Here is a 12,199-nt window from a genome sequence, read left to right as displayed (position 1 = left end):
CCCAGGCTTGATGTCTCATGCTTATTCTCCTTCCTTGTGGACTGCCCTCCCTGCCTACACTTTCAGAAGTTTCTGTCAGTCTCAGGAAGACAGGCAGGTCTAGGGAATGGTTTATTGATAAATGGTTTATTGATAAATGGTGACTGGAGAGATCGACAGCCCCCCCTTTTTCTGTGGGTCCCATGGCTACAGGTCCTGCCCGCATGGTGCTCATGGGGCAGTGGATCAGCTCTGCTTTTTTGTAGGGCTCTGGGAGTGCCCAGGCCCTGGGACTGGCTTCCCTTTGGGGGTCCGATACTTGCTCTTCTGTCTGTAGAGAAGGTTCCTCTGGAAAAGCCGGGGAAGGTTGCCCTGGTGAAGCAGAATAGCCAGGACCATCCCTGCAAGAGATGGGCCCATGAGCCAAGACCACAGCCCCAACCTAGTGCCCATCACCATCCACACAACCTTCCTGCGTATTAAGGGCACAGAGCTGGGCATGGCCAGTGCAGAGGACACACCATGGTGGGGGCACACACCAGAGGGCACCTTTTCACTTCCACACTCACTGTGGGCATAGGGTCTGGGCCCCTGCAGTGATGTTCCTCTCCTCCCAGAGCTGGGGTGGTCCTCTCCTAGGACACCTGGAGGCTGGAGTGCTATCTAAGGGTGGGGGTTGTGTGTGGGCTGCTGGCTCATCTCCCCCAAGTTGTGCCCAGAACTCCAGGAGACCAGTACCAATGACAGCCTGGCCCTGGGGACAGGGGGTGGACTTCCTGTCCTGCAGGTTTGCTGGAGTCTCTGAGGACCCAGCATGTGGGGGGTATGGCATGGGGGGTGGTCCCCAGCCCCACACTCTGGTTCAGGAAGGTCCCCGGGTGATGTGCTGTGGTCATGGCAAAGAGCTGGCCTGCGGGGAGGGGGCTGAGGCCGAGTGAGGTCTTGCTGGTCCTTTCTTCCTGGCCCCCCAGGTGGGGACATCGGCGGAGCTCTGAGGAGGGAGCCCCAGCCCTCAATCCTTGCTCCTTACCTGTCAGAGGGCCCAGCCAGTACACCTGAGTATACTCCAGCAGGGTGTGCCCTGAGCAGCTGAAGGTGACCGCAGAGGCCAGTGTGGGATTGAAGAAGGCGGACGTGAAGGGCCCAGCTGTTGGTGGGGGGAGAGCAGAACAGGCTCAACACAACACCAGGAGTGAAACCAGAAATCCACCTGTGTGAGCTCAGGGCCAGGCCACCCCTCCATTGCCACCTCAATGGGGGAACAAGTGAGACAGGACCAAAGTCACAGGTCTAGGGAGCAGTGGGGGGCCGCTGCTCACCCAGAATGCCAGATGCCTCTCCTGGTCTCTCACCCAAGATCGGACTCATCCCCCGCCCTCCGCCCCGCAGACGGGACATGGCCCTGCCCTGCACACTGTGGCCTCCCCATCTGCATGGGCCTTCTGAGTCACTCCTGGGGCCTTTGTGGTCCTGCTGGCATGATGGTCACCACCATGGCTGCTTCCCAGGGAGGGTATATACTGGTTTTCTCTCCTTATGGGCCAGCACTTGGCCCACGCCAGAATGGAAGCTTCTGGAAGACACTGGCTTCTTCAGTTCTCTCCATGCTGTACCCCAGTACCCGGACATTCTTCAGTAATGCACCTCCTTACATGGGTACACATGAACATTATATCCCAGTTTCAGGGCCCATGTGAGTGCTTTACCCCATGCCCAGGTACATGTGAACACTGTCCCCTAATACCCAGTCACATGGAAACGCTGTCTCCCGGTACCTGGCCACACGTGAACACTACACCCTAGTACCTGGACAAACATGAATGTTGCACGCCAGTACCTGGTCACACTTGAACATTGTACCCCAGTACCCAGAAACACACTAATCCTTCACCCCAGTACCTGGACATATGTGAACACTGCCCCCCCGTACCTGGACATGCATAAACACTGCCACCCACCCACCCCCCAGTGTCAGGGTTCATGGAATGCTCACTTACTCCACATCCTCCTAGACGGCTCTGTCCCCAGGGCACTACCTGTCCAGTGAAGGCCCCATGTGCCCCCTTCCTGGAGACCCTCCCCATCTGGGAGCTGGAAGAGGTGGGGCTCACAAACCCTGGTGGTCCCACCTGGCCAGGTGAGAGGTCTTCTGGAATGGACAGAAGAGTCAGAAAGGATGGTCTACGTAGGGGCTGACCTGTCCATCACCAGGAGTCCTGTGGCCAGCAGTGCCCTCCCCAGGTGTCCACAGGGTGTGCAGAGCTCACCTGTGTAGGCCAGGACGGTGACCAGCACAGCCACGGCCGGCACCCTGTGGACGGGAGAGCTGTGCCGGAACCGCAGCAGGGTCAGGTGGAAGAGGAAGGCACAGACGCCCTCCACCAGGGTACCGTGGGCCACAGACGTGTGCAGGGTCGAGCTGCAGTCCATGGCCAGAAGGTTCTGGAAGACGTGCAGCGGACTGAGTTCCCAGGACCAGCAGAGCCGAGCCAGGACGCAGGCAGTGGCCATGCCCAGTGCCTGGGCCGCCATCTTCAGCAGGGTGATGGGCAGAGACACCTCGGCCAGTAGGAGCTCCTGTAGAGCCACAGCGGGGTTGGCTGAGGCCCCATCCAGGGATGCACCATGGCCCAGGAAGAGCAGGAAAAGCAGCGTCAAGAGCAGGTCTGCGCCCAGGCCCGCAGCCCATGGCCCCAGCTCTACCAGCACACGCAGCTCCAGGCAGCAGGCCGCCAGCTGGACCGCACCCACGGCCTCCCGGGCAAAGCTGCTGTAGGCGTTGGCCGGAAGTAGGGCCCTGCATGCCCTCCTGGCTGCCTCACAGAGGGCGAAAGTGCCAGAGAAGAAGACCAACGACACGTTCAGAGCGGCCATTGGGTTGCAAGGAATGGGACCTAGGGCTGCGAGGCCAGCCTAGCAGCTCCCAACAGTCCTGAGGTCACAGCAGGCGTGGGAGCATTGCGGGCAGGGACACCTGGGAACCCACAGGTGGCCCCTCACCTGGGGCCCCACCAAGGTCCCGCCTCCCAGGCCTGGCGTCCTCCTGGGTTGGAGATGGGCCACCCGCTCTTCAAAGCGAATCCCTGGAGCTCATGACTCACAAGCTGCCTGGTGGTGCTCCGGCTCCCAGACCCGCACCTGTTCTTTGTCCCCCTGGGCCAGGTCTCCACCAGCCCCTCCAGCCCTTCCAGACACCAGCCCAGACAGAACACATTTCTAGGGTCCATGCTGAGCACAGGTGATCCGGTCCAGACCCAGCTGGCATGGACATGGAGCAGCGGACGCTGGCTGTCAGACGTAATAACCAGCCCTTTGGAGGCCTCTTCCTGAGGACAAACAGCTGGCCAGCCTTCTTGAAAGGTGGTTTGTTCTCCCTGTGCCTAAAGTAGGGCCCAGCTGGCTGCAAGGACACCAAGCTCATCCCCCCAACACCCACTGGGGTCCTGCTCTCAGAGGCTCTGACTGTCAGGGCTGCACACAAACCCATGACCTCAGGAGAGCCAGGGCAGCAGCCATGGAGTGGTCCCACTGTCCAGGGACCCCTGAGAGGGGACACAGATCTCCTCCCATCCCCCTTCCCCCAGTACCTGCCTGGCAGTCTCCTCTGGCTGGCAGCAGTGCCCACTATTTACAAACCCCACTCCCCCCACCCCTCCTTCCTCCCTCCTTCCCTGTAGTCAGCTCCCAGAAACCACCTGACATCAGAGAAAGTTTGAATCTCCTCAAGGGGGTGTTAGTGACCCCAGCTCCACATGGGAAACGCTTCACCTGAGGGCCATGGTGTGTCAGGCACACCATGGATATTTACCCTTGGACGTGTCAGGGCACATTTAATGTGGACCAGTAGCTCGAGGAGGTGATGTCTTGTCACCAGAACAGGTTCTGGAAGGTTCTGGCAGGTTCTAGCAGGCACTCAGGCTTCACTCCATCTTATGGCTGCTTCCGCCTCTCTCCCGGAAGTGCACCCCCACCCTCCTTCCTTGGGAAGGGGAGGAGGGAGGGCTGAATCTAGGAGCTATCAGCACACACAAGAACTGACTTGTCTTCACTCGTCCCAGCACAAAGTTAGGGCCCAGAAGAGTCCCGGAGGGTGGACGAGAGAGGACCTGACTTGTGACCCCAGTAGGAAAGCCAGCTTGAGGGGCCCTGCTGCACCCCCACCCTGAAGCTCCTGCTTGGAGCCTCACCCTGAAAGACCAGGGGGTGGTCCCACTCCAGCTGGTGTGAGGCCTGGTCTGTTCTAGCTCTCAGAGGACAGGGAGAATGTTCTGGAAACGCAGAGGTCTGAAGAACAGGCAGGTAGCATCTGGAGATCCTGTAAGCAATGAATTCATGTGCACAGCCCTAATTCAGACCTCCCCTCGTGGGGACCTGACTCAGCGTCTCTGCGCATCTGTTGTTCATGCACCTGGTCACCAGCTCATTAACTATCCACAGCTCTCCTTCTTTAGTTACAACGTAAAACTGAAGTGAATAGCAGAGGTGGGGAACCTTTTGCTTCCAAAGTGTATAACATCATTCACAGGCCATACAGAATTATCAACTTAAAATTAGCTTGCTAATTTTTGACCAACTATTTAATTAACTCACCCGTCAAGCACTGGACTATAAGGTCAGTTTGAATGACAAGTTCAGTAGTTTAAATTCACCAGCTGCTCCTTGGAAACCCTATATAACAGGGTTGCTATGGAGCTCTGGTAGCGTAGTGGTTACGAATCGGGCTGCGAACCTTAAGGTCAGCGGTTCGAAACTACCAGCTGCTCTGTGGGAGAAAGATGAGGCTTTCTACTCCCGTAAAGATTTACACCCTCGGAAACCCTATACAGGGTCGCTATGGGTCGGAACCGACTCGATGGCACATAACAACAACAACAACATGGAGCTCTGGTAGTGTAGTGGTTACGAGTTGGGCTGCCAGCCTCAGGGTCAGCAGTTTGAAACTACCAGCTGTTCAGTGGCAGAAAGATGAGGCATTCTGCTCCCATAAAGATTTGCAGCCTCAGAAACCCTGTGCAGGGTCACTATGAGTCGGAACTGACTCCACGGCACTTAACAACAATGTGATGTAACTGTAGTTGCCTTGGCAGGGCCAGATTAAATGGTTTCACAGGGCTTATATGGCCCCTGGGGAGTCCTGGTGTGGTGCTGTGGGATAATTTACCAGACTGTAAAGCCATTTGAACTGCAAAGTCTGAAGTTCAAGCTCACCAGTGGCTCCTCGGAAACCCTATGCAGGGTCGCTATGGGTTGGAACTGACTTGATGGCGCTTAACAACAACAACAACAACAACAACAACAACAACAACAACAACAACATAAAGCCCTCAGGCTGGACGTTCCCCACCCCTGGGAAAAATAAACTTAAAATGCAGCTCACTCAAGAAGTAGAATATTTGTAGCTGTTAAGGGCAGTGGAGTAGGTTCCTACTCATAGGGGCTCTGTCTAGGGTTTCCAAGGAGTGGATGGTGGGTTTGAACTGCTAACCTTGTGGTCAGCAGTCCAGTGCTTATCCTACAGCGTGACATCAGGACTCCAGTATCTTTCCAGAAAGTTCCTTCCTGTTTGTGCCCAGCCTCCACGTCCCCAAAGGCATTCTCTTTTCTGACTTAAGACATCGTCTCTTAGGGTCAGCCCATGGGGCCCACGGTGAGTTCCCACACAGGTGTCCCTCAGAGATTTACACCTTTCCCTTGAGCGCAAGTCCACTGTGTACAAGTCCCCATTTGTTTACCCATTCCTCGGAGGGTGAACTGGTAACAAGTATGAAGTAAGCTGCTATGAGTATTTTTGTAAAGTTTTTTTGTAGACCCAATCCTTCATTGATTCCTTGCAGACTCCTAGGCATGGAATTGCTGGGTCACATTGTTGCTGTTGGTAAGTGCTGTCTGTCCAATTGACTAGGACTCATAACTGCTCGGAGCACAACAGAGAACACACAGCCCTGTCCCGCACCAGCTTCACTATCATTCTCCTTCAACCCATCAGTACAACCACTGTGTTCAGTCTTCTTGATGGGGAGTCCACATCTTTTTTCACTTCAGCCAGCATGATGTGCTTCTCCAGGGACTGGTCCCTCCTGATAGCATGTCCCAAGGAAGCAATATGAAGCCTTGCCATTCTTGCTTCTAAAGAACATCTGGGCTGTGTCCTTCCAAGACAGATGTTGGTTCTTCTAACAGTCCATGGTACTTTCAATATTCTTCACCAACACTGTAATTCAAATACATGGATTCTGTTCGAACCACTTCCTCATTCATTGTCCAGCTTTCACGTGTGTATGAGGTGACTGAAACTATCGTGATTTGGGTCAGACTCACGTTGGTCCTCAAACTGACATCTTTGCTCCATAACACTTCAAAGAGGTCTTTAAAGTGCAGCAGATTTGCACAATGCAATAGATCATTTCATTTCATTTTTAAAAACTTTTTATTGTGAAGTGAGTGAAGGTTTATAGACAAGAGCCTCAGGTTTACTTTCAACGAAGTATGCACTTTGTTTCATCTCAGTGGTTGCAATCCCCCAATGGAAAACCATTTCCTCCTGTGGTTCCTAGTTGCATGCCACCTTCCTTTCCATCCCTTCTCAACTTCGTCCTCAGGAAAACGTTGCCCTTTGAATGATTGACATTCCTTAACAACAACTTGTTAGTGTTGCTGTCCTACCCCCACCCAGCTATGAACCTGTTTACTGCTTGGTTGAAAATTGAGCCACGAGGGTGAGTTCCTTTCCAGACCTGAAGGGTGGTCGAGGACTGTAATCTCACGTTCTTCAACTCTTGTTCTGAACAGTAAACCTGGTCTTATTTATTTATTATTATTCTCAAATACTTTTGAGTTTTGTTCCACATTTTCTCCCACTCTATTCAGGACCCTGTAATGTGATCCCTATCAGGGCAGTGGGTAGGGGTAGCCAGGCAACATCTAATTCTGGTTTCAGTGTCTTGGAGACCACTGTTCCCATGATCCTTTAGTCTATGAGACTCATTGATTCCAAGCCGCTTCAATTCTTATCACTCTTCTTCCTTCTGCATGTGGAGAGGCCAATAGCCACTCCTAAGACGGCGCTCAGGAGCTTTCAAGATCCCAGATGCTGCTCACCCAAGTAGGATGGGGAACACTGTCTCTGTGGACTGTCATGGTGTCCCTGACACTGTGGTCTTGAGCCCCCAGGCCCATAAATTCATTGCCTTAGGGGATCTGCATTATCTAGGAGGTGCTCATCCTTCTGTCTGCTGTCTGGTCCTCCACAGTCCTAGCTGGGTTGGCAGGAAAGGTAAACACGCACGTACAGATCCCTTCTATCATTGTTTCATTTCTTGACTGCTGCTTCCATGAGCACTGATTGTAGCTCCAAGTAAAATGGAATCCTTGACGCCTTCAAACTTCTATCCATTTATCATGATGGTGTTTATTGGTCCGGTTATGAAGCGTTTTGTCTTCTTTACATTGAGGTGCAACCCATACTGAAGGCTCTGGTCTTCGATCTTCATCAGTAAGACGTCCAAGTCCTTTTCGTTTTCAGTGAGCAAGCTTGTGTCACCTGCATATCTCAGGTGGTTAATGAGTCTTCCTTCAATCCTGATGCCACATTCTTCTTCATATAATCCAGCTTCCTGGGTTATTTGTTCAGCATACAGGTTGAGTAAGTCTGGTAAAACGATACAACACTGACACACACTTTTCCTGATTTTAAACCATCCAGTATCCTCTTGTTCTGTTGGAACCACTGCCTCGTGTTCTATGTACAGGTTCCCCAGGAGAACAGTTAAGTGTTCTGGAATCCTCATTCTTCACAATGTTGTACATAATTTGTTATGACCAACACAGTCAAGTGCTTCTGCATAGCCAATAAGGTACAAGTAAACAGGTTCATTACAGCAAGTATTCATAACTCGGACACAAAGCAGATGGAGCTCTGCTAGCGTAGTGGTTACGATTTGGGCTGCTAACCTCAGGGTCAGCAGTTCTCCCAGCTGGGAGAAAGATGAGGCTTTCTGCTCCTGTAAAGATTTACAGCCTCGGAAACCCTGCGGAGGGTCGCAATGGGTTGGAACCGACTCCACGGCACATAACAACAACAACCCAAAGCAGACTGCTCTGCAGGAAGGGGCTCAGAGACTTACGCAAACACTTCAAGGCAAGCATGTCTTCTTGCATATAAAGTGCTTAATGCACTCATCAAAAAAAAATGCAACTTAAATCCCAACCCCCAAATGGGAGGGGCAGGGCCCCCAAGGTAACAGTACTGGGGGTCTGGACAGGCTGGTGACCCCACACTGGGCTCCAGGCTCTGCTCATGTCGGCTGTGGAGGGAGCAGGCTGTCCACATGGTGGGCACACAGGTGACCACTGGCGGGGGGGCAGCTCAGCAGGCTTCAAGAATAAAACGTGCGTGTGGGTGGGAGGAGAACCCCAGCTTCAGCTGGATGCAGCTGCTGCCCACTGAGGGGGGAACAGTGCTCCCCTTCGACTTACATTGTGGTCAGGTGCGGCGGAATCAACTCCAACTCACAGCCGCTGCATGGCACAGAACAGAAGTGGCCCTCGGGTGTCCTTGTCTGTCATCACAACAGAAACAGATCACCAGGTCTTCCTCCCACTGAGCCCCTGCCGGCTTCGAACCCCTGACCGCCCAGCCAGCAGCCGAGTGCTTAGCCACAGATCCACCAGGGCGCTTTCCGCCGACCAGTAAACCCTAAACTTCCGGATACAGAGGCGCTTCACCTAACCCAGCTCCCCTGTGCCCGCGCACTCGCATGGCCAGCTCCACCTCTGTGCCCTCTGCCCCCTGATGCTGCTGGTGGCCAAGGTCCCAGCGCCTGTCCTGCCCCTGCCCCTCTGCCCCAGGCCCATCCTCCCAGAAGCTTCTTCCTGGGGTCAGCACCTCCTCCCGGGCTTGGCTCCACCATGCACAGCGGGTTCCTCAGTCCACTCCCCAGACCCTCGTCTGCTGGAACTGGACAGTCCCTTCTCCCTCTATGACTCACTAGGGCCAGGGCCTCTGACCACAGTCCATGTCCAGCTGGGCTGCCCAGGCCCACTTTGGGCTTATTAGTGTTGTTCCTGGGCAATCACTGCCCGTGCCCAGAAGGTGGTGCTGTGGAGCTGGCCCGGGAAGCTGAGTGGACTTGTTCTCCATCAGCCTCAAACCTCTGATGAGGGCAGGTACAGGCTTTGAACTGCAGCTCTCCCCATCTGACCTGGCTCCACCCCGGGGTTCAGTGGGGGACTGGCTCCTGTGTGGGAGGGCTGCACCAGCTGGCAAGCAATTATTAGGTGCCTGCTGTATGCCCATGGCCCAGGAGGGGGAGACAAGAGCTGCACACAGCCCATGGGGAGGACTGAGGTGAACTGAGGCATGGGTCCTGGTGAGGCAGAACAGGACTGGGTGGTCAGGCCTGACTCTCAGGGAGGCTGTTCTGTGCTCTGGACCCATAGGAGGGTGTGGAAACGCCACTGGAGGTCCCCTTTCCTCATCCAGCCCCACGATTATCTAGAGACTCGACTTGTTCCTGAGGGTGATTCACCTCTGAACCTTTTCCTCCTCACCAGCCAGGTGGGGTCAGGGGCTGAGGGGGTCTGGCTGTCACAGGTCCACTCCCAGCTCAAACTCCCAGGAGCACAGAGGAAGAGACAGGGCTTTCAGGGCCTTCTGAGGACAGCACTTAGCTCCGCCTCTTCCACTCCAGGAAACTGAAAGTAGCTGGCATAGCAGATAGACTAGCACGGAGGTAGTGTCCGAGGAAGGCCCAAGAGACACTGAAGCTAAGTTCAGGGAGGGTCTTGGTGACACCAAAGCCAAGAGCATGGAGTTTTCTATCAACACTAAAGCTAAGTACAAGGAGGGTCCTGGTCACACCGAAGCCAAGATCATGGAATTTTCTATCAACACTGAAGCTAAGACCAAGGAGGGTCCTGGTCACACCGAAGCCAAGATCATGGAATTTTCTATCAACACTGAAGCTAAGTACAAGAAGGGTCCTGGTTACACCAAAGCCAAGATCATGGAGATTTCTATCAACACTGAAGCTAAGTACAAGGAGGTTCTTGGTGACACTGAAGTCGAGCCCAAGGAGGGTCCTGATGTCACATCTTTGGAGGGTCTTGGTGGTCCTAAGGTTGAGTCCAAGGAGTGCCCTGGTAGCAGTGAATTCTCGTCCATGCAAAGTAAGTGCCCTCAGGAGGACAATGAGGGATAAGCTGGAGATAGGCTGCTCTGGGACCACCTGAGTCTCAGCTGAGGGAAACACAGAACTCCCTGGCCTGTACCAAGCTCACTGGGGGCCAGGGTCGGAGCCAGGTGTCCATCGAAGGGGTGTATCCTGGACCCAGGAACCTTTCCCGGCTGTGGAGAAAACTGGGACCTGGCCTCAGAGGAGACTCAGGCTATGGAGGAGTGGGGGCTCCACGTCCAGCAGCTTGGACTCCCTCAGTGTACACCCAGGCCCAGGATGAGAGAGGGAGACAGAGCCATCTGCTGCCAGCCCCCTCCCCAGGCCCTCTGACCCCATCACCAGGCAGCCAGTGCTTGACCTGGCCCCCTCATCGGCCATGTTCCTCAGGTCCCACCATCTGCCTGGAGCCCGCAGTTGGTCTTGGATGGTCAGGAGCTGGATGGTCGCCCCCAGCATACTTGGGTCTGGTCAACCAGGGTGCCACCTGCTACCTGAACAGCGTCCTGCAGTGCCTATTCTTCACCAAGGAGCTCCAAGACGCCGTCCTCAGGTGTGACCTGGTGGGGACATTGTCCTCAGGTGTGACCTGGTGGGGTGGGGCCAGTCCTGAGTGTCTGTGAGGGGAATGGGCTGGAAGAGGACTTGCCATACTGACCCTGATCCCCAGGCCAGTTGTCAAGTCTGCTTTATGGGGTCCTGGGAGAGACACCCCAAGTCTGCTGCTCCTTCTCTGGACCTCGGGTGTCTCCTGAGAGGGAGGCTGCTCTGGGGCCCGGCAGAATCTTCTGGGACTGAGTCTCTGGTCAGGAGAAAGGCGGCCTCTGGAGCTGTGTGTGTGTGTGTGTGTGTGTGTGTGTGTGTGTGTGTGTGTGGTGGGTCAATGTGGGCCAGGTTTCCCGGCAGAGGGTCCCCAAATCCTCGTCTCCCTGCCAGGGAGCCCGAAACTGCTTCCCATCCCCCCCCCCCCACAGCTCTCTCTTGCTCTGCTCTGATGCATGGGGTGGGGGCTGCACCCCTAAACCTGGAGGAAGGGCGGACCCTTCGGTGGCTGATCACAGCTATGTGGCCTGAGCCCTGAGAGTTAGAGGCTGGAGGCCACAGGCCTGGCTGATGGCAGAGCCTATGGGGACTCTCAGACCTCAGCTCTAAATGAAGTGGGGCTTGGGTGTTTCTCTCTCGGGGCCCTGCAGCTGCACAGACCTGGGGGAGTCCAGTCTCCTCACTCAGCTGCAGAGGGTCTTTGTGGCCCTGCAGACTGAGCAGGCGCCGGTGACCACCACCGCCATCACCCACTGTCTGGGACTAAGAAACGGTGAGAGCCTGAGTCAGGGGCTGAGACCCCAGGGGTGGGGCTGCTCTCCATGATCCTTGTCCTGACCAGGCAACCCTCCTCATGGCTAGGTTTCAGACCCTCCAAGAGAGTCCTCCCCAGGGACCCCCAGGTAGCAGGGCTGGGAGCAGCATCCCACCTCACATCTTCCTGAGAAGGGGGCACTCTGCGGAGAATGGAGAGTCCAGGTCACTTCTGATTTCTCTCCTGCCCCTCCCCCAGTTCTCCAGCGAGGGGCAGGAGCATGGGCTGGGGGGTTGGAGGCTGCAGGGCAGAATCCTCAGTCAGGACCATGTCCCATTTTCTCTGTGTCCCCCTGGTCCAGTGTACCAACAGCAGGACGCTCTGCAATGCTTCCACATGCTGCTGACCAGGATGGCTACAGAGCGACCAGAGCTGAAGCAGGTGAGGTGGTCTTGGGAGTGCAGTGTGCACAGCTGCTCAGCTTCCCCAGCCCCTCTGTCCCCTCGCCCAGGACCCTGAGAAACAGGCAAGGAAAGGGAGCCCACGCCCAGCACCTCAGAAGGTCAGACCCAAAGAAGGACCTTCTGAGGAGCAGGAGACAGGGAGGTCTTCACCTGAGGCAGGAGGAGACTGGACCAAGCCAGAGGAAAGTGTAATGTGGAGGAAGGGTGGAGAATATAGCAGTCAGCCTGGCTCTGGGCTAGGTCAGGGCACCAGGCATACTGGGGATCCCATGTCCCAGGGCAGCATA

At 55.2% G+C, this 12,199-nt stretch overlaps 1 protein-coding gene across 1 annotated transcript; it reads right to left on the bottom strand.

The window, feature by feature from the left end:
• Positions 1-225: 225 nt before the first annotated feature.
• On the bottom strand, positions 226-2,853 carry AQP12A (aquaporin 12A). The gene is made up of 3 exons (XM_006875227.1): positions 2,247-2,853; positions 1,010-1,126; positions 226-380 (listed from the first exon to the last, which is right to left on the bottom strand). The coding sequence occupies exons 1-3, from the start codon at positions 2,851-2,853 to the stop codon at positions 226-228; spliced, it is 879 nt and encodes a 292-aa protein (XP_006875289.1).
• Between the last annotated feature and the right edge of the window lie 9,346 nt (positions 2,854-12,199).

The sequence above is a fragment of the Chrysochloris asiatica genome, unplaced genomic scaffold, assembly GCF_000296735.1.
Source record: "Chrysochloris asiatica unplaced genomic scaffold, ChrAsi1.0 scaffold00314, whole genome shotgun sequence".
In the NCBI taxonomy this organism is placed as follows: domain Eukaryota; kingdom Metazoa; phylum Chordata; class Mammalia; order Afrosoricida; family Chrysochloridae; genus Chrysochloris; species Chrysochloris asiatica.
This window is presented reverse-complemented; position numbering and strand designations above follow the sequence as displayed.